This window comes from Grus americana, chromosome 5 (assembly GCF_028858705.1).
Source record: "Grus americana isolate bGruAme1 chromosome 5, bGruAme1.mat, whole genome shotgun sequence".
Classification (NCBI taxonomy): domain Eukaryota; kingdom Metazoa; phylum Chordata; class Aves; order Gruiformes; family Gruidae; genus Grus; species Grus americana.
Genome location: NC_072856.1, coordinates 54,878,313 through 54,901,565, shown reverse-complemented (window position 1 = coordinate 54,901,565; position 23,253 = coordinate 54,878,313). Strand labels below are relative to the sequence as shown.

Below are 23,253 nucleotides of genomic sequence, written 5' to 3'. Positions count from 1 at the left end.
TCACAGGCTGAATTTTGTACCTCTGAAGATTTACTACATCATTGTCAACGACAAGCAGACATCTCGCGGCCTCTCTCCACCTGACTTTAGTGCTCCCGAACTCGTGGGAGAAGCAGTCTGATGCAAAAGAATTACACGGTGAGGGGTGGTCTCAGTTTACGAAATATTTACGAGTAACCAAAAATACCCCCAAAAAAACAAAATGAAAAAAAAAGAAAAAAATGCATTCATTGCTGAGTACTCTGCTGATTCACACGGCCAAGTCTCAGCCTCCTGCAGCTGACTGCTGAGCAGTTCTGTTTGTCCATGGGACGGCGTCCCCAGGGCGGATCAGCGCTGGGGCGGGGGGGGGGGAGGCAGCGCTGAGGGCTCTGGTTGCCTGGACACGGGCTCTGGTTTGGACTCCGTGTGTAGGGGACAGCCACCTCAAGGGGGAAACCACGAAGCTGGGGTCAAAGCGCAAGTGTTGCGGGGTTTGCTGCTGGCCCTGAGAGGTACTGTCTGCCTTTGTGAAAGTAAGTAAGTGAAGAAACAGGAAAACATAACTGAAGAAATCAAAGAGCGTCAGGAATCTTTATTTGATATTTTTTACCACATACACAAGGACTGATGATTGAGAGAGTTGGTCTGAACATTGTAATCCAAGTAGTTTTCAGTGAGAAGGTGATAATTCAACAAAAAGGTCGGGTTTTTTCCCCCACAGAATTTCTTTGATGCCAATGAAAATTCATTCAGGAAAAAGTGGATAAAGTATTATAGCTTTTTTGGAATTGGGTTTTGATTTTAATCTGAAACAACTTTTCAGTTGGAAATTAAATTTCTATTAAAAAAAGGAAAACAGTCAAAACATGTTGAAAACATATGAAACTGAATTGCAAAAAGCAATTGTTTCTAAATTGCATTCTGTGACAATCTCTGAACTGCTGAGGGTTTTGCTTCAGCTCAGGTCAAAAATCATTTCAAAAACTAATACTCAATGGGTAGAAGAAGCATTTCCTCAGCATCTCTGACGATGGGCAGTCACAGCAGTGGGAGGAAAGCCCCAGGTTTGGGTGTTTTAACTCCCAAACATGACAGCAAGGGTTCTGTGTCGAGTCGTGCCAGTGTTTGGCTACTGTCTGGCTGATAGCTCTGGTGTTATTTTATATCTTTGCACCAATGGAACCAGGCACATTAACAGTGGTGATATTTCAAAATTTGGAAAGTTAATTGCCCAACTATTATTGCCTTTCATCGAGTATAAAGGGCACCGGGTAGTAGGTCTGTCAGGGTGCACTGAGGACTGCTGCCCACAGGGAAAGGTCAGCCAGGAGCTGAGCATCGTCTGTGGTCATCAGATTTTTTTGCCTTGCTCTGTAAATTGTAAAGACAGTGCAATGCTCTGCTTCAAGGAGTTTGGCAGCTGAACTCTTTTTTTTCTAAAAATCAGAAGAACCTAATCTTGTAGGACTGTCGTACTCAGCACAGTATCAGGGTTGCTTGGGGCTGGCCATGTGAACAGGCTGGAGAAACAAAGCCCTCTGTTTTGTGTAAAAGGCCGTATACTTTCTGCCTAAACTTGTAGTGAGGTCTGCATGATTGTATGTTGCTTTAAGGATGTAGTCATATTTCTCTTCTGTATCTTTAAAACAGGAGATTAGCATGTACTAGAAAGAGGCTTATAAAACTTAAAAAGCGACAAAGGATGCAAAATGTATTTGCTAGTATTTGCACAGCTCAGTGAAACTGCACATAAATATTATTATACAATCAAATAGAAATATGATAAAACCACTAACAAGTTAGTGTGTTGGCTGATGGTGAATCATATAAAGGAAAATGTAAAACATTCAACACTGAGATCTTTTGAAGCAGTTTAGGGAAATGCCTCCTTTCTGGTGGAAGATGTAGATTGAATATTCCTCCATTGTTTTGTTTCTTTCATTGGTTATATTAGGCAGGCTTTAGCGTCATTCTCATCAGTCATAGAGTCTCAAACAGATCAGCTGAAAATAAGGTCAATGAGGCAAAGAGAAATAGCTCAGTGTACAGGAAATTTCATATTTTTCCCTGTCTGATTAGTTGCATTGTTGTTATAGTTGAATTGTCAACTAATTGTCAGCTAATGCCTCAAATCTGTAAATACATATTCATATGCATATTAACTGTAAAGGAACACACCTCTTTAGCCTGAGTTACGTACATGCATAGTTTTAGCAGAGTGAGCATCTAAATTATGCCCTAGTGTGTATTATGCAATATCAGCAGGGGTGTAAGAATGATAGTTGTGTGGTCTCACTTTTGAGTTTGAATCTGCTAAAAATGTATACAATTGACACTGTTTTGTTTTAGCTAACGCAAACATTTCATATGCTTCTCTGTTTGCTGCCATTTGTTTGAAAATGCACAACTTTAAATGCTGATTCTTTGTCCCACAGAATTCCTTTAGGCTCCAGAAATAATGCTAACAATGTGCACCGTGTGCTGATAAAACCACTGACTGTCTTTTCCTGCCACAATAACAAATTAATAAAACATTGACAATGTTATCTTCATTCTTTCCTTAGGCATCCAATACCAACATTTTCACATTAGCCATTGCTATTACAGAAATAAGAATGGTATCTGCAAAACTAAAATTGAATTGATTAGTAGGGGAAAAAAGGCAGCACATTAAAATTTGAAAACATATAAATTTTAATCCATAACTTAGATTGACAAAGCCAGAAATATTTATAAAGCCTTCTTTCTCATTAAGTTTGCAGGAACTAAAGGTGAGAAATCACTCCCCTGCTACACAAACATTTTATTACATTTACCCACCACCGGTATCAATCCACCATAATGCCAATGCTCCTCAAGAAGGTAGGAAAGTACTGTGGAAAGCAGCCAGCCTCCTCTGCACCAACTCTGGCTCACCATGGCTCCCATCTGGCGTCCCTTGCTAATGCTAGTCCATTAACACCTTGCTGCCAGAGACTGACAATGACTGAGACTTGTTATGGTGAGACCTTCATAGTATCAAGGCCAGATTAAGATATCAGGACCTTTAATCTGTTCCTGAAGACCTGGCTCCAGAAGGCATTTGAGTATAACAAAGTCTCAGCATCATAAAACAAGTCTGCCCTAGTCTAACTGGTGAGACCTAGAGACCAGGTAATAAACTTGGATTTCCCAGGCTATCTAGGATGATGGGAGGGAAAAGGATCTCCAGTAGCACTCCAAGCAAGCGACCTGGTGGTTGTCAGCAAGAAATAAATGCACCTGCTGCTATGTCAGGCTTGCAGGGAGGGACCTTGCTCCCTATTCTAGGAGACTAGGGAAGCCCAAAGCTGTTTTCCTCACCCATGTGGAAGGAAGCTCTGTCACTGCCAGGACGGTCAGGAGTGGTGCATGGATCATCTTAAGCTGAATATGTACTGGTTGCAGAAGAAGGGATTCCAGTGCTGTGAACATAGCTAAGTACCTTCTATGACAAGGCAGGATCTCCTTTCATCTACAGAGCTCAACTCGGGATCCAGGGTTTTGTACAGAACCCTGCTGTAGGGGCCAGTTATAGCCCAAACCCACTCCCCTTGCAGTCATGGGTACCCTGTCAGTGAAAGACTACATGGGGAGGATTTCCTGCCATGCACTTGGCACCACACAGGTATATCTCAGGATGAACAGGCAGCTTTCTAGGTAACAGCTACATTATGTAAAGTTGTATCATTGGAAACAGTTGGGTGCTTTCAACCCTACAAATTGCCTTTCACCATCTGAGTCCCTAGGTGAATTGCAAATAAGCAAACCCAATGCTCAAGACAAGGAGACACTTATTGGATACCAGATGGTTCATATGTAGATAAATGTGTATGAATTCATGTGGGATTTCAGCCTCACATAGAGTTTTCCACACTGAACAGGTTTTGTTTCTCTTGAATCATTGGCAGGGAAGGAAAGCTGCACTGAGTTTATAAGACCCTTTGGGAAGAGCCTCCAAAATGCACAGCTAGGCATGGAAGCACTGCAGGTTCTGCAGGGTGTCTGCAGGGTATCTGCTGGAAATAAAGGTGAACAGCATTTTTTTTGTTGTTTTGTTTTTGTTGACTGCATAATGTACTATTCCTTTCATTTGCAAATCTTTGTAAATCTGTGCATTCGGCTCCAAAGAAGACAAAGTCTCTCAGTAAACAAGAGGTGCTTACATATATGTGCAGTATGTTCCTGGGCTGCCAAAAAGTACTCTTGGGAAGCAAGCCAGAGTCACTCGGAGGCCTGGTTGGTGTTTTCTTTGGAAGGTTGCTGCTGGAAATTGCTGCTGAAACATTTTCAGTGAAGTTATTTCTTTCAATTAGACATATTTCTTCCAGAAACTTTCCAAGGAACAATAATATTTTTTCTCCAAAACACTGGCTAGCAAGAAACAAAGTACTCCAGCCAAACCTCAAAACTATTTAATTAGAAAATTCTGCAGTGCTGCCTCCATGGAGTTTTAATTCAGTTACTTTTTATCCTCATTCCCCTTTCTAGGCCAAGTTCTCTGCTTATGCCACAATGATCTCTGAAATGTCAATTCTTACTCAGAAATGATGGCACCTCCTGACATCGATGAGACCTTGGGGCATCTGAGGTAAGCTCTAGGACATAGATGAAACAGAACTATAAGACACTTGGGCTTTAGCAGTGCTTTATACTAAAGTCTTACCAAAATGTGACAGAAGCTTTTTTAGTATTTGGGTGTCTACTGAATCAAAATGTTACCTGCGGGCCAATGGAGGGGTGGGTCTGGGAATTCAAAGTATGACCTACGTTATCAGACAATAACGTGAAGATGGTTACTGACTGTCCTTAAAATAATAAAACTCTGCCCCATAGTAGAACTTTACACCACAATAAACCAAAAGAGCAGCTTTCAGAGGATCCCAGGCTGGGCACCTGTAGAAACCATCCCCAGGTGCGATAAGCCACACACAGCTGCAGAGGTGTAAGCAGAAGGAGCAAAAGAGATGCGACAGAAAAGAGTGCCTTGTCAGAGAGTACACAAGAAGGTATATTCCTGCATGAAGACATGATTCATGAGATCTTGAATTTTCAGTGGCAGTTACAGGAGCCAGAGATGAGAACATTAGCCTATCTTTCTTCTTCCTCCACACTTTGTTGTGTTAATAATGTGTTTTAAATAGTTTTATCTTATTTCTTCTTGAAAGTCTTCCGTACCCACTATGCTGTGCCAACAACACACAAGACACTAGTAGGGAGAATGTCACCTTCCTGTCACCTCAGGAAAATATTTTTCATTCCCACAATACAAACCATAAAACTATATAGGATAATTTAAAAATGCAGTCATATCTTTAGTTTACAGGAGCAAAAGCTGTTGTTTTCATATCTTATTAAGATATTGGATATTACTTTTCTTCTACTCAAATGCAAACATCCACGTTCCTGTCGCTAATGAAGTAATATTTTTATTTTTAAAATTTACTTTGGAAACTATTTGTATTACCTACAAGTCAAGCCAAAAATGAGACTAATCAGCTTTTTCCTTGCCAAAGCAGATTTACCATTCAGCACCTGTAATGAGAAGTTTTATTCAACTATTTATATTGCAGTTACTGGCTATAAGGTATCCATGATATATACGTTACCTAGTTGAATATTTCTTATAGGTGCATGCTGAAAACTGCTCACATAAAAAAGCATGAGGGTAATTTGGCTCCAGCTGGCATTCAGCCGAAAGCAGGTCCGTGTGTGGCTGCCTGGGTAGGAATACTTCCACATCCTTGTATAAAACATTTCCCTTCCACAGTCATTCTTGAAAACATACTTTTCCCGTATCAGTGTTCATGAATACCAAGTAAAAGGTAAAGAAATTGCCCTCGAAGGAAACCCTTCATTTTTATTTAAATGAATACTTAATGAATCTGCTTAAGAAGTACTTGCCCAAGGATATTTCTAGAACTATCTGTGAACAGAAACCTGTAAAATTAAAATATTAAGTGTTAAACTTTTTATGGTATGGAATAAACCTTTCTTCCTATTTCAGGGTGCAATAAAAGCTCTGTGGCAAAGTAACCGGCACATGGCTGCTGACAGCACGGGGTGGTAGGTGCCTGGACACGCTGCCTACACTGTTAACAGCCAAAGTACAGCACACCCATGGCTGGAAACTTCCCCGAACAGGTCTTCTGTTGGGAAAAGCGGAGTAAACACAGAGTCCTTAGGCTGTTTGATCCACCACTTCAGCTTAAGCATGTTCAGACTGTTGGCAATGCCTGTCTTGGTGAAGATGCTGGCCCAGGTCTGAAGGAGTGCAACTATGATGAACAGCAAAAGTTGCTACTTTACTTTATGGGGGTAGGGGTGTTTTATGTTGTTTTACAATGCAGAGCTTTAATTTGTAATATTAATGGAAGTACTTAATGAAATAGAAGAAGAAATAGAAGTATTTTATGAAGGGCAAATCATGCCTAACAAATTTGGTGGCCTTCTATGATGGGGTTACAGCATTGGTGGATAAGGAAAGAGCAACTGATGTCATCTGCCTGGACTCATGCAAAGTATTTGACACTGTCTTGCATGACACCCTTCTGTCTAAATTGGAGACATGGATTTGATGGATGGACCACTAGGTCAATAAGGAATTGACTGGATGGTCTCATTCAAAGAGTTGCGGTCAACAGCTCAATGTCCAAGTGGAGATCAGTAACGAGTGGCATTCCTCAAGGGTTGGTATTGGGACCGACACTGTTTAACATCTTTGTTGGTGACATGGAGAGTGGGATCGAGTGCACATAGTTAATAGGAAGAAATTCTTCACTGTGAGAGTGGTGAGGCACTGGAACAGGTTGCCCAGAGAGGTTGTGGATGCCCCTTCCCTATTCAAGGAGTTCAAGGCCAGGTTGGATGGGGCTTTGATCAACCTGATCTAGTAGAGAGTCTCCCTGCCCATGGTAGGGGGGTTGGAACTAGATGATCTTTAAGGTCCGTTCCAACCCAAACCATTCTATGATTCTATGAAATTTCATTCATTAAGCATCTTCATGCTCACAAGAAGACGACAGGTATTATCATCTGATGCAGAGAGAGGCAAAGAAATATCAGATATCAGAGATCATCTCTTGAGTCAGACACTGCCCTTTCCCACGCTTCCCCTCCAGAAGATGGGTACAAGCCTCAGGTAGATTGCTTCAGTGTTTGCTGGAGAAGGAGGAGGAGGGGTTCAAGAGAAACATCTGCAGAGAGGATCCTGCCAGCATGAGGGGCAGGCTGGGACTAGCCAAGTGCCTGGAGTATGTGCAGGTGTGCCCTGGGGCATGAGCACCATTGCCACACGTTGTGATCAGCAGTAGTTCAACCATAAGAAGAGATGTAGAGTAGAGGCAAATATATTTTAGCCATTTTTTTTTCATTCAGGATGATAAAAAAGCAGAGTTTGCTAACTCTCTAGAATTACCAAAAAATAACTATAAATTTAAAGCCAAGATCAGCCTCACTCAGCTCCACTGAGCTGTGCCGCTAATGTTTCTCACCCTCCCCAAGACCTGCAGCTCTACCAGCACTGTCCAAACACAAATGTTTGCTCCACCACCCCAGCATGCTTGGCACCCTCTTCCTGTGCCATTCTCTGCTTGTTCAAATCTCTGTTCATTTTCTCACCTCTCTCACCCTGTCATCTTTTCATTAACATGGGATTATTTTTGCTCTTTTTTCCTTCAGTCTTCATATTGGATTTCATTTTAATCTATTTACTGACCTTTTCCCTTCTCCTAATGATTTTGTTATTGAAAGCACAATACCACAAGAGACTAAACACCTCTGTTTATGAGAGGTGCCCCTCAGGGTTTTCCAGAGTTGCTTTTATACCCTGCAATGAAGTTCTGTATTTTTGAGACCAGTTGTAGTCCCTGGAAATGGATGAAAAGCTGATTCCAGAGGGACAGGACTGGTCACTAAAATCAACGAGGCTCGAGGATCAAACTTTTTACCCTCCAGCTGACTTCAGTAGCAAACCTCCTTGTGCATCTGAGGATGCAATCCAAACCGCAAGACAGTAAACAATTAATTGACCTATTTTTTAAGAGGATATGTCAGAGTTAATGGGCAAAGTACTTAGGCAGCTTGAGGCAGAATTGAGGTCTCATATTTTTAATGCTTCATATATCTATAGGTACTGAACTCTGAAGAAAAATGGTGATCATCATCATTGTACATTCCTGACAAAAACACAAGTCAGAGAATTTCACTGCACCGACCCCAGTTAAAGCACATGTGAGAGAAGCATAAAGGGTTAATTATCCTCACATTTAAAATATATTCTGTATTTACAGTCTGGATTTCGCTTAAGCCCCTCACTACAGGATCTCTAAATTTCTCTTTTCAACTGCATAAACGTCTGCTTGCTTCTCTCAATATAAGTACTGAGAGAGTGTGACCAGATTCTGAAAGCCATAAATTCTGTGAATTTTGTAATATTTTGTGAGGTGCCTCAATATTCCTTTCATTTGCCTTTTTTTTTTCTTAACTATAAATAGAGCCTTCTTTCTGCAACCAGTCTCCAAAGGTCACCTTACAATGTTTTGCTATTTCCCGTATTAAGCAGCAATGCTTTTCAGCTGACATTCCAACTTCAAGTCATGCATATGAGCATGCTGTGAGCTTGCTTCAGACTACAGTGAGAGGGCTGCAAACACGACTGCTGTATAATTGCTGAGAAAAATAACATCCACTGTCAAAAAGGGCACTTCATCAAACAAAATTTAGCTGCATGAATACAAGTGTCTCCAAATATTTGGTTCATGCTAAAAATATAGCACATTTATTAAAAATATATATTTATAAACATTGGTATGAACAGACACAGATGTTAAGCAAATGAGAAAGGAAAAATAACCATGTAATGTATTTCTCCCAACATTTTATCAGGTTTAGGCAGACCTTGCTCAATGGAATTGTTTTTTTCATGATTGCACCATATGTTCATTCTAAATAAAAAGCTTGTCAGATTCAATGTAAGTAAAAGCAAAAACCAAGAGAAAAAAATCATTTGACCTAACGGACACGTGATCTGTGCTATGATGCTATCTTTGAGTTCATTCTTTGCGAGTATACAGTATACATTTCTAATGGTATATAGTGTACAGTTTCTTTTTTTTTTTTTTTCCTTTTAATTGTGTTAAAACAACATATCCCTGGTGGATTTCTTCAAAGCCACAACTTACATAATTGCAGTCATTTTCCCCCAAACTGAAAACCAATCCGAAAGGAAGAGGGCAGGACACAAGAGTTAAGCTTGTTACTGTGTGAAAAAGTCTTGTTAAATTAATTGTGCTTCAGTCTTCGCTGCCTGCAGGCAGTGCTTTTATGATGTGTTAATATAATACAGAGTCAATTCTGATTAAACAACTTGTCAATAGTCAACAATGTTTGTTGTCACTCTTAATGGCCTTTTTATCTGGTCTATTTGCATGCCTCCTAGTTTACAACGTTGTGTAAATATACACAAAAATGATCACGATGAGGTTCAGAATTGTCCCAATAATTCCAAGCATTGCCAAGATGGTTTCTTCTTTGCTTTCCTTTTCTTGACTGCCTTTATCTTCTTCATTTCCACTAGTGATTACCATCTTGGTGGCCAGTTGCTTTATCCTCCCCTTCAGGATAACCTAGATTTAGGAAGAAAAACATCAAAATGGATTGTTAGTTTGAGTTTCCAAGCTCATTTTAGCAGTGGAGCCTATTGAAGAATTTTTGCCCCATAACGCATTAAGAATTCACTTAAAAAATATTAATACTTTTACTAGCTGTTTAGTAAATGTTTAATTAAAATGATAGTTCAGCTAGCCTCTAGATTACTTATAACCATCCATAACACTCTCTGCTTATGTGCCAGCAATCATTCGTAACACATATAATTCATCTGCAACGTTGTTATAAAACTGGTTAGAAATGTACCAACAAGGTGTGACGCCACCAGTGCCCGTGGGGATTTTGCCTGCATTAGGACTGCAGGAGACCATCTTGTCAAGTTGCGGAGACTCTAGATTTACACTTCAGTACCAAGAAGCAAGTGGATGACAGAAATAAAACTGAGAAGATGTCGTTTCTTTTTAATAGGAAAAAACACCAAAGAGAAAGGCATTTTGTCTCCTGACAAGAAGGAAGTCAGCAGTGACTTCCCAATAAATAATTCAAAACAAAAGCAAAACTAAAATAACATCCATCTTGGCTTTTATTTTCCTCATTCTTAATGCCCGATGAAAAGTTACTTGCAGTGCAGTGAGCTGAAACATATTGATCTGCCTGCAGGGAGGACGCAGCCCTTTCCCAAGCAGCAGCCCCAGCCCCTGAACTGCTCAAAAAAAAGAAGATTCTTTAAGTGTGGGACCAGTCCTGACTCCCAGCACTGCTGGAGCCACAAAGATGCTCCCTTGTCTTCCAGCCAAGCGCTGAGATCTGGGTAAACATTTGATTGTTCAAATTAAAAATGGATAAATTCTATTTATCTGTGCTTATCTAATGCTGCAAATTCTGATCTCATGGGCAAAACAGAGCACCCCAGAAAACTGGAAAAGGCTGGCTGGTTTCCTAAAGCCAACTGATCTGCCAACAGCTGGCTTCAGGCGATGCCCTGCTGTTGTCTCCCAAAGCGGCAAACCATATTCCATGATGTTTCTGCTGCAGGAAGCTGTGGTAGGATGTAGCAAAAAAATGCTCCTCAACGGCTCCTGTCTATAGGTGGGGTTTGGTTGGAGGAGAAAGTGCTTCCCTCATTCCTCCTTCTAACTCATGGAGCTAAACCACTAGATCTCATGCAGTGTGGATGTGCACAGCAGGGAGGGCCCCAAGAACTGGTCACCACCTTCATGGAGACACATCCCTCCCAGCTGGTATCACCAGAGGGGACCCCTGACCTGCCGCTCCATTAAGTTCCTGGGCTACACAGCCACGGAGCAGCGACCAGAGTACCAAAAAGATGGAAAGGAGTGGGAGAGGTGAGGAAATCCTGTGATGGAGAGACTGAGGAGAAAAACAGAGAATCCAGACAAAACAATCTGTATTTTGTCACATCTGCAAGTTGTTCATATATAGGACAGTGAGTAACTGCAGGTAACTTCCTAGAAAGGGCATCATGGTTGAATCTCAGCAGGTACAAGTGATAAGTGGTGACTAAGGCAGAAGCGGGGGTCTGCGGAGGTGCCACTGGCCTTTACACTTACACTTGCATTAGCATTTACATGTTTTGCCTTAGCATCACCAAGTGAGTCAGCAGGAAACAAGAACAAGGCAGGCAGTAACCCGAGGGTACCCATGGCAGATGCAAATCAGCGGGAGCAGGGGGCACCAGGCAGAGGGGTACTGCATCACACATCAGAGCGTGGTCATCCAGCAGGTCTTTGGGTAACCTGCTCCAGGAGAGCAAAGCCGCAGAGGCACCAGGTAGATCCCAGGGATGCTGGCTCCTGCTGCCCCCCTCCAGGCTCCCTTCCAGCCCTCAAAAACTCCCTGGTCCCCACTGTTCCTCCAGCCACAGCCACCTGCAACTCCTCCTGCAGGACCTACCTCTTCTAGTATCAGAAGAGCTTTGTCATATTTGCCACTGGCTGGTGTCCAGAGGAGGGCTGGGTTCAGCTTTGCAGCCAGCAGATGCCCTCCTTACCTTATTAATTGCCACCATGTAGTCAGCGATATTTTAACAAGCAAATTGGCTCTGGGAAGTCACAGAAGAATTCCTACCAAAGCCATTTACAATAACCTCACAACACAGGCGCATCTACTCCATGTGGCATCAGACCACAAACCCGCATCCCAAGCTGTGACACGCAGTCATTACTTCACCCACAAAGCCATGAGTCATTTGGATATCGTGTTCTTTTTCCCTTCAGTAACTGGGAGGTTTTCCCTCTGGTCAAATGTTTGCATTACACTGTTTATTTGAAAAATCAAGTGGGATCGCAAATACGATCTGATAAAATCCCAGGCCTGGAACACAAGGATTGAGGGGAGGGTGAAGTCCTTGCTGGCTGGTTCCCACAAGAGCCAAGCGCGCTTGATACTCTAGCTCCCACAGAAATATAGTCATACTCAAGCATCTTGTGGGTCAAGCCCTTCCAGCTCTGAAAAAAAGCCAGAGAAGGTACAATGGGTCTCTCTGCATCCCATGGTTTGGGCAGTTTCCCATTCACATCAACATAAACCCACACAGAGTAGCGCAGAGCCCCAGCCGGGGCAGATTTGCACACGCACTGCATGCACCAACACTCTTAACTTTGGCATGGTGACTCTGCACCACATGTGCTAGGCAATCTTATTTCTAGGATTAATATGAGCAGAGACAGAATGGGGGCATCCAAACTCCTCTTATTAACATCCCCAGTCTTTTCTTAATAAATCCAAACTGTGCAGCATGAAGTTAGTGTCAAACTCTTTCCTGCAGGACACTAGATCCTAGAACTAACATAAATCTAAAAAGTAGCTAAATAATTCACAAAAGAAAAAAATATATCAAAGGCTATTAGATATAAAGACAAAGCCTCTGGCTTAGGAAATCCTTCAGTTGTGAATTTTTTGGAAGCCAAGAAAGTATTTTGGGGAAGTACCACCACATCCTTGCCTTGTTATTAAAGTCTTTCCCAGACACTCATTACTGGTTACTGAGAGAAAGGGAGTCCCTGGGCTGCATGATCTCTGATCTGAGGTTGTACAATCACTTTTCTCCTCTTCGCAATTATTAGCAAGGAGATACTGAGTGGTTTCAAATCCAAACACTGCCAACATGACTCAGACTGCCAGATTATTTCTGTCCCACTAAGGGGCCTTAACTGAGGGAGAAGGTCTTCAGTGTGATGCAGTGAATTATGCATGGAGAAGCTGGTGCCCAGGACATGATGAACATGAAGGAACAACGAGGAAGCAGCAACAGTTGAGAGTTTATACATGGGCTGATGCACACTGTGATTTGTTGGAGGTCATCTTGCTCCAGTCATGCCTATGTGTAGCTCACACTATGATGCAGCCAGGCACTGCATGAATTGCATCCTGTTTGGATGAAACTACACCCAAAGATGTGCTCCAGGAGCTCTTCATGTGCTATAAAAACAATAAAAGACATTTCAGTCCATGGAAGCAGGGGTCCAGACAAAAGCTGGTCTGAAGTAAAAACCCCAAAACACACATAGCATGGACACTGGCACCATTAGTTTTCCTGGAGAGATTGCTCCAGTGGGTCCACACTTTGCACCATCACCTAAACCGTGAGAGAGAGACAGCACAATGGGCTTGGTATTAAGAGGCATTTAACATTCAAACAGGAAAAGACTGGGACCAAATACAATTATATTAGTATTTTGCCAAATATAGCACTGTTGAAATCAAGGTAAGCGTTGACTTTGAACTGTGAGGAGACCAGAATCAAAATTACTTCTCCACATTTAAGGACTGACCTTGGGAGAAGAGGAGCACTCTCCTAATGTCAGGCTCAAGACTTTAACCTTCACAGATCTCATGCTCAGAGAAGTATTTTGGCTGGCTGGGCTTTGTGGGTGTTTTTTGCTACTGGGAAAATATTTGCTGTCAGTTTTAGTATAATTACCCCAATTAAGAAAATAGAAAAGTCTTCTGGCTTTCTGGGTACCTTTTTTCAGCCTTTATTATTCTCTTCTGGAAATTCATTTCATTTATTTGACATTGTTTCATATTTTTAAGATTCTTATGACACATCACTCCTTTTATATTTTTCTGGTGGGACTTCATGCTAGTCAGAAACACTCCTTTTCCTTGCCCAGAACTGCTGATAGAACTGCTGAGATAGGAGGGATAGAGAGCACTACATTTAACAGTTCTTTAATAACTATCCTTCTTATTTAATTACTACTTCATTAGGAAAGCACTTTCCTGCCACATCAAAATTAATGTGTTTCCTACTTAATTTTGTAAGACTCATCATTAACCTAACATCAGCCTTTTGAAAAGATGTATTCTGAAAAGCAATCCATGAAAAGATATGTATTGCATGTATTCTGCATTGCACAGGGGTGAAAAGGACAATTCAGTAGTTAGGACACTGCTTGCACTATTCACCTGCTTGCACTATTGCTGACTTCTTATATGTCTACGGAAAATTCACTTAGTCTCTCTCTGCCTCAGTTTCTCATCTGCGGGGATTCTTTGAAGAACTGCCTAGCCTATGCCAGAAAATGATCCATAACAAAAGTGAGGCCCCACAAATACTGCAAAAAGAGGGAGTCGCTAATGTGAAAAATTTCAAATCCAACAGTGCTATAAAATATACCCCCTACCATCTCCCTAAATCTGTGGGACCTGTTGCATATCACTGTCATTGCAAATGGTCCAGTGAACTAGGCAAAGCATTTCTAGCAGAAGGAGATAATTCTTACTCGTCTCTTCACTCTCAGTGTGAGCAGTGACTGAGCTAAAGGTGATGGCTTAGTGGCAGCAGCAAGTGCACGTTTGTGAATTTACTGCAGTATGTTTGTCACATTGAAGATACAAAGCACATCTCTCACGGAATACCTGCCCCGACATATCTGTCAGCTTTTGAATATGCTGGCACCTTGACTTGCTCTTGAAAAAGTTTTGTAATCTTAAATCATTTCTCTTCTAAGTCATTATTTATCATCTCCCCAAAGAGGCTGTGAGTGGAGGGAACAGCCAGCAGAAGCAGAGCTCCTGGGAAGTCAGAGGACGGGAGGAAGGTCCAGACTCTGCTGGGGGCCCTCAGCGCTCCTCCTGATCAGCCCGTGCTGTCATGTATTATCTGGCACTTTGAATAACAAGAATGAAAACTTCTGAAAAGCTCCCAGGGTCAGATTCTCAGCTGGTACAAAGCAGGCTCCCTCCCTGAGTTCAGCTGAGCCACCTCTGTTTACACCAGCTGAGGATCTGGCTCCTTGTATTCAATCTAGCTTGAATATCAGCGAGCACAAATTTTGTATTCTTAATCCATAATCACAGACAATCACCAGCCAAATTGTTTTGATATTTAAACTTGTTTACAGTCCCCAGGCTGTTAGTTGTGATGACACATTAAGAGATAAGAGAACTTTAATTTTCTGAGGATAGTTTCACCCTCTGGGGATAAGAAACGCACAGCAGAAACTTGTTTTGATTAGCAAACTGAAGAGGGCACAGAAACCATACAAAGCCGAGTGTGAGTTCAGATGCTCCTGGAGCTGACACCTTCCCTTATCTCATAAAGAAGTGCTTGAATTACCAAGCAGGGAGGAGAGGCTCCTCGAGGAACTGAACATCACAGCCAAGTGGAGTTTTGTTCTTTTCTTCCTAAGAAGTTCTTTTAACCTCATTTTCTTCCAAGTGCAGATTTGGGAAAGTTGGGTGCTTGGCTCAAGTCCTGGACAGCCCCCAGGCAAGATGTTGAGCAGGGCAGTTAAGTGGATACTGCGCTGCTGGTAGTGATCTCTGGGAGGAACGCACACTTAGGACATGTATTTGTGCTCTTTAACAGTCCTTTTTCTGAGGATTACATTGGCATATTCTCACTTCTGTGATGACTTTGTATTCACTCCTGATACTTGTGCCATTTTGACTGGATAAGTCCCCTCCTAAACTCCACTAACACAAAATGTTGTCAGCTATCAGTCAAGATCCTGCTCAGAGAAGCACTGGAGGGTGCGGGGACACACATTTACATTTATTTTTAGAGCTGGATTTCAGGGAACTGAAAGGCACCATGTAAATGCAAGATAAGGCCAAGAGAAGCTCTGGGGCCATAAGAAGCTTCGTTAAAGCTCATTCAGACACAGCAGCTTGCACCAGCACTGTGTAGTATGTATGAATAGCAGATGATTTGAAATGGAATGAGCAGAAACTAATATACGGCAGAAATCAGAATACCTGAGAAAAGCAAAGACCTGCCATAAGAGAAGGGAGAGAGGAGCCAAGGAAAGGTGCCCAGGGAGAGGTCTTTCATTAGGGAAAATGATCAGAAAGAGCAGGAATGTGAGCCGGGCTCAATAACACTCTGCAGCAGTGAGCAGAGACACCAGTGCCTAAAGCGAAGAGATGTCTCAGCGGAGAGAGGACACAAGCACTTATGTAGTCCTCAAGCAGGAAAATAAACCCACGTCAGGCTGCTGCTATGCTGGCAGGTTTTAGTCAGTGGGAAATACACACTATTTATAGCACTACAGCCAGGATATTTCCAAAGGTCTCAGCAATGTGAGACCTCCTCTAGAATAAAGGGAAGCACTCAGCAGCAAAGAGGTTATTCTGAGAGGGCAGGATTCAAATAAGTAATGCATTACAGGGCTCATCCTGCTCCCCACCATGGGTCTGATCCAGTTTGTTCTGGCAGCTGTTTTTGTCCCCCAGGCAGCTCAGAACTCAGAGGACGCACAGGACTTGCAGCCAGTTTTACAGTTTTACCTTCCTTCTCCTCATTTACGTCCCTGGGACCATGCACAACCCTGAAGTGCTCAGGATACATAAGCTTTATGATAAAGAGACCAAATATTTTGAATACAAGTATCCTTATTTTAGAAACAAAGCTATGATCTGTAGCAGGAGAATGATGCTTAAATATCAGGCTGCTACTACAGATCCTCCTTTACCTGCCTGGTGCAGACTGTGCTATCCACAGACTCACTAACAGCCTTCGGCTCCTGCACCTACAGCAAGGTCTCCCGTACCAGGATTCGTGAGTCCGAGTTTGTGAAAGGAACAAACCTGACTGAAATGGGAGTGAATCACCCTTTAACCCATAGCTCTCTCTTCTTTGATACGAGATGCACTATGAAGAATGACTTGTTATCGATCAAAATTAACAGTCTATTTAAAACACAACTGGAAGCATTTACAATTAAAAGTAAAAATTTCACAAATCCAGAGATGATTAATTTTCTGACTGGGCCTGAACAGTGCTGAAATTTCAGTATAATTCTGGTTGCGTTAGGCTGGCCTGTTTTGTGTTCACAATCCATTTTCCTGAAACACAGCGCTGTGCTTGGTTGCTTGGTGCTAATGCTCAGCAGAAGTGTTTGACTATCAGTTGGTACTGCAGCACACACTCCCCATTCTCCTCCTTTTAAATACTTGTTATTTCTTTTCAGACCTCTTGAGTCAAAAGAGTATTTTCTCGCTCCCACTCTTCCTGTGGTTAACTCCTGATATCCTCTCTATCAGCAAGAAGAGAGGAAGAAAGACAGGGTCTATGTTTATTTTGTTCGCATGAATCTCTCTGCAATGTGTGCAAATGCACTGGTTCTAAAAAACATACTGTGTGTGCTCCATTTTCAGACAACTTACTGCTCTGCTGCAACAAACGGTTAGTGTTGAAAGATAAAAGTTGCATATTGTGGACACAATGATGGGGAACAGATCTCTTAGGCTCCCTCTTCATATAGCGTCTGCTGAGCCCTGTCCTGCAGAGCCCCAGGGGCTCCTGCTCCAGAAGCAGCAGCTGCAATGGAGAAGAAGAGAAAGCAAACATCAGCCCCGAACAGGTCTTTTGTGTGTCACCACTGTTCCTTTCCCATCAGTGTGGAAGGGACAGAAAGAGCTAGTGGGGATTTCCCAGAACTGCCTTATGAGATGTCCAGTAAAGGCCAAATGGAGCCAGACCACAGCCCAGCTGACCAGGTGTCCCCTTGCCCTTAGCTGATGCCAAAGGTGCAACGCGTGACTGTAGTAATGCTTACCCCACTGTACCTAACTAACGTCCAGAGATCAATGACTTCCTCGGCCACAGGAAGCATCTGTGGGTTTAATGTCCCTTCATAGATTTGTTTTCTCTAAATTTGTCTAATTGCTGCTTGAACTCATGTTATTATTTTTTTCTGTACAGTGTCCTTTAGCAATGAGATCAAAAGGTAGTTAAGGGACATCTGAAAAAATATCCACTTGTTATTTTAACCTGTTACTTCATTCCTCACTATGTAATTTGGGAAACAGAGAGTAATCGGCTTTTATTCTGCAGGACACCCAGAATGCTGCCGAGTCTCTTACCATATCCCCGTAGTCATCTTTTTTCAAGACTGAAAAATCCTGGTCTGTCTAGTTTTTCCCTTGTACAGAAACCATTCCATGCTTTTGGTTATTTTTCTTGCCTTTCTCTCTGCCTTTTCTAGTTATACGAGGGGGTTTTGAAGCAACAGAGGACCAAACCTTTCTGGACTTCTGGTATTAATGTGGAGCCTGTGCACTGAAGATGTACTGTCCTTACTACAAAGATTTTATAACTTATACATACCAAGGTTGGTAGAAGGGCCACTTTTCATTCAAAAAGGCTAATATCTCTCCTTCCCACACCCCAGAAATTATGATAGAATAAAGACTTGAAGTTTTCCTGAGCTTAAAAAAGCAGAACAACAAAAAAACTCTACAGGGAGCACACCTGGATGCTGGTATATTCAGATTTAAAAAAAAAAATAAATTAAAAACCTTAAAATTTACATTTTTGCCCTGATAAAAGTAGCATTAACTGAAATAGCTAAGTGAAAGAATGAGATGTTAAAGTATCTCTTTCCATCATTTCAGATCTCAGCACCTCATTTTCTATTTCAAGGGCATCTCCAGGGTTGTCTTTTAGGAGCAAAAATACATTGAAGCCCTGTAAAAGGAAAAAATACAATACCCAAGTCTCAGTGAAAGACAGGTCTCCGTTATCTGCCAGAAGGCACATAACCTCTATCACAAGTAATTTGAAGATCTGCCCTCACCACTGCATATTGGAATGGAAACTGAGCTGCTTCAGAAGACATTTAAGAAATATTAAGTGATGGGAAAGTGACACAAATTTGTATTAAGTTTTTGCTATATCTCTGAATTCAGCCAAGGCCAGAAGATAATTTGGCCTGTAATGGATCAAACTACCTTTACCTCAGATGTGACCTCTCCTTACAAAACAAACGTGCACCAGAAGAGCATCCAGAAGCCTGAGGGATACAACACTGGAGCTTGTCTAGAAAAAAGCTGCTAGTTTGTGGGTACAACAATAATCTAGAAAGTCTAAAATCTCCACTTTTGCTTCCAGCTATATCTTTATTCCAGAAATTAATTACAGATACATTAAGGGACACTCCGAATACTTCTAGCCAACTAACACTTTCTGATTTAGGAAAGTTGTATTCAGGTTTTTTTATAACTTGCTAAAATTATAACTATTAGGTCTGAAATGATACATGCCAGCCATTTGTCTCAGGGAAAATATTTTCTGGTAAAGACCAGCCAAAAATGTTACAATTAGAGGTGATCCAGAATGAATTCAGCCTCCTGTTCATGTGCTATCAGGTAGGCTTTAGCTAAGCACTAGTTTGTCCACCAAATTCCAGCTTCAGTCAGAGCACAGTGCATAAGCCATAGAAGAGGAGAGGAAAAAGCTTTTGCTCATGGGATGTATCAATTTTTTTTTTTTTTTTTTTTTCAGAATTTATAAGGTGGCAGGAGAGTGCGAGAAGAGGAACAGCAGTCTTTTGTCTGCAGGCATGAGATGTTGCACCGAGGAATGGGACAGCTCATTCACACTGTGTTTTTCAAAGCTGCCCCCCTGTTCTGTGTAGTTCATTTTCTGGGAGCCTGCCTTGGCCCTGGAGCCTTGAGTATCTGAAAGGGGTGAGTACTCGCCATTGCAGTGGAAGCCAATGGAAGCTGCACCATGTGCTGTCAGGTACTCTAAAAAATTACATCGGGCACCCACAAATATAGATATTTGTAATCTTCCCCTTTTTTCCTTAGGTTACCAGCTGCACTAGGGAGTAATGATACCCAGAATTGCTATTAAGATACTGTAAACGGAAATAAGTCAGTGTTTGCATGTGACAAGGACCTGCACGGTGGAACACCCTGGAATGCCCCAGCGGGAAATAATTTTGCCGTCACAGCAGAGTCTGAGCTATGCAATGAACAGTGAAAGAAAAAGAAGTATTGAACTCACAAACTGTGTCATCTATTATGTGCACCAAGCGAGACTCAGATCCTGGGCAAAAATAGTCTGTGACTGATGCACCTGTGCAAGGTGGCAAATTAATGGAGTAGAGACAATTTTACTTGCAGCATTTCTTAGTTTCAAGTGCTGAGCTGTGCAACCTTGATAATGTTCTTTTCACATACAGTTTTGTGTGTAATTATTACCTATATCAGCCCAAATTTAAAAATAGAGACTCTTTTAGGACACAGTTGCAGATGACTCTTAAAGGTGCCAATAACCTGCAACTCATGCTGAAGGCTACTGGCACTGTGACAACAGCATCATCCAATCTCTGAAAATTTCAAAGCCTCTCAAAGTCCTGGGACGAGCATTCAAAAATGGAGGCAGTCGAAAATGCCTTGCCACTTTAAAAATACTAGACCTAATAAGATAAAATAACAGATAATTTGAGGGAAGAAGCTAGTTTCTAAAACAAAGTTATCAAAGTAGGATAACGCTCCAGGCAACCAACTCCCACACCTTTTATCATCATCATTAGTCATTTATATTGCAGCAGCATGCAGCAACCCCTGCTGACGTCTGGGCTAGAAACCAGGCACAGATAGCGAGAACGATACCTAGCCCAAGCAGCTCACAAAATTACATCGTTACAAAGTATAGAAAAGCGGGATAGAGAACAGAAGGTTGAAACAAGTTGCTGAAGGTTGATTTGCACAAACCCAGCACAGCCAGGAGAGCCAAGCCCTCGATCCATGGGAGCAGCTGCCCCTCTGGCTTGTGCTCAGAGCAAGCACGACGTGCAGGAGAGGTGGCAGCTCCACTTGCACAGGTCCCATGCTCCTGGGGAAAAAAGCTGGCTGTGTGGGGAGTAGCACATTTGGGAAAACACAAGTGAGGTGACACCTCTTTACTTCAGGGCTCGGAGTAGAGTTCTTTGGCACAGCAGTGAAGTGGAATTTGGGAAAAGGTCGTGATTAACTCACCAAATGGTCTGGCAAGGCCATCAGGATGGGCAGTGAAGAAAGGAGTATGGGAAGAGCTGGATTTCCTAACCTCTGCGCACTGGCACATTGCTATCACAACTGCTCGCTGTTGCAAGTTATGGATATCACAGTCACAGAATGGTTCAGTTTGGAAGGGACCTCTGGTGGTCACCTGGTCCAACCCCCCTGCTCAAGCAGGGCCACCTAGAGCCAGTTGCTGAGGAACAGGTCCAGACAGCGTTTCAATATCTCCAAGGAGGGAGAATCCACAACCTGTCTGGGCAACCTCTGCCAGTGCTCGGTCACCCTCACAGTAATGTGCTTCCTGATGTTCAGAGGTTTCCATTGTTCAGCAAAGGATGTCACCTTGCATATGGAGCAAAGCCATTTGGGTTCATTTTTTGTCCTGTAGCTTATTCCTATTCTCTTTAAAAAGATACAAATGATGTGGCTATAGATCTGGAGAGATTATTTGCATATGCCTTCCAACTCTGTACAGTATGCCTAACAACCCGTGTTCTTTCTCTGTCTGCAGTGGGTACTGTACTGTATAAGGAACATATTCTGATAGCTAATGTAACGCAACATACACATCATGTTGCCTGAAGGTCATGGTAAATTGTATCTGTTTATATGATGCATGTTGACATACTCTAATGTAGTGCCAGTAATTTAAAACAATGCCCATATAAAATGTGAATAAGACCAAGAACATAGCCACAAAACTGAAAACATTTCACTGCTTTCTTATATTAAGAGCATTCAGTAGCATATTGGTAATTCTACTTCAGGATTTAGGGAGAGGAATGTATATTTTGCTACATTTTTCTTCAATGGATACCAAGCCAAATTCTGTTCACAAATTCTTGAGTAAAATTACCGTCAAAAGAAAAACTAATCTGGATTTATGCCCCCTGAAAGAGAGCCAAATTTGACCCTGATTTTTTTTAACATATAATGGATTCTTTAAATATATATTGCTTGCAATAAAGACTCTGATAATAATAAATAAAATATAGTATCTAGATTATGCAAAATTGGTCATTGTGTGTAAATTCCAGCATCCTTATAACACACAGGGAGAGCACTGAGTCCCACTGAACTGGTGTGATAAGTAAATTAATAGCAACATGCCGAGAAACAGTAAGTTGGTAATGTTTCCGTCAATTTAATTTTCAAAACATAGTGTTTATCTGTTATGAATTGTTGCCCAAGATATTCTGCTTGTTCACACAGACCTGTTTTCCATTCTAGCAGCTGTCACGACATCCCTATAGAACTGATGCTTTCTTGGCTAAGATACTTTGCTCACATTTGTGAAAGTATCCATTTGGCTCTACTCATATTTTTAAAGCCAAATGGTCCTCTAGCGAGATATTTATCCATTTCTTCTCCTTTCATGCTGCAAGGCAGCATCAAGGAGTGCTGGGGTAAGGTGACTGGGAGCAATGAGCATACCAGTAAAAAAATAAGTTTGTGGTCATGGACCACCTAAAACCCACAGAAGATGGCAGCCCTGCAGCAGAACAATGTTCTTCAGGCTCTGGTGAGAGGAAGGACTTTCACTCATGAAGCAAAATTTGGAAATGAGCACTAATGATAGAAGAGGTATTCAGGTATTGCCAGTTCGTGACATTTAAGGAAATTCTAATAGATCAGAAGAAAAAAAAAAAAAGAAGATCCTGCATGAGTCACATATCTGGGATTAAAAAAAAAAAAAAAAAGGCACTTGGGCCAAAATTCTCCAAAGGCCATTTGAGGGCTAATTTAAAAGACTGAACTAAATATTAATTCAGATTAACCTGAAAATTCTGATCTGAATCATTCATACTCTAAGAAAAACTTCTGGATTCACTTCACTATCTAGGAAAGAAATGGAAGGCTGCTTGATGGGCAAAACTCAGTGCTGGTTCAATTCTGGACTGAGAAATGATACCTTCTAGTGAATATTCACAGACACTGGTAAACATAATTAACCTATTCAATGATATCATAGCATTCCTAGATATTATGATTTCAGAACCTATCTGTAATGTAAATTAAACAGGCAGTTGTACTGATTAATGTTCGATGTGAAAGGAATAAGACTATGTGATTGAAAAATTGAATGTGCAAAGTGCTTTAAAATACAGTGTCACTCTACCATCCATCCAGAAAACCTGAGGCAGAGCAAGATGAAAAACTTTAACTAAATTCATGAAACTGCCCACTGAAGCTCCAGAGAAGCAAACTGTTTCTCAGTTTCCAGATCAGTACCCTATTCTTTGGACCACATTGTCTCCCTGGACCATCTGGTTTAAATTGATGCAGCAGCTTCAGTTTATACCGGTTGAAGTCTTGCAGCATAAGCTTTTTAACAAGTCACTTTGCAGCACCGACAATTTAATTCAGCTTAACAGAAATATA

General features: G+C 41.7%; 1 protein-coding gene across 1 annotated transcript in view; it reads right to left on the bottom strand.

Annotated features, from left to right (window-relative positions):
- Nucleotides 1–628: 628 nt before the first annotated feature.
- TUNAR (TCL1 upstream neural differentiation-associated RNA) overlaps nt 629–23,253 on the bottom strand; it is a 172,358-nt gene continuing 149,733 nt past the window's right edge. The window contains exon 4 of the mRNA XM_054828782.1: nt 629–9,626. Coding sequence (XP_054684757.1) covers nt 9,441–9,626 — 186 coding nt within the window. The 3' untranslated portion in view covers nt 629–9,440. The remainder of the gene's footprint in view (nt 9,627–23,253) is intronic.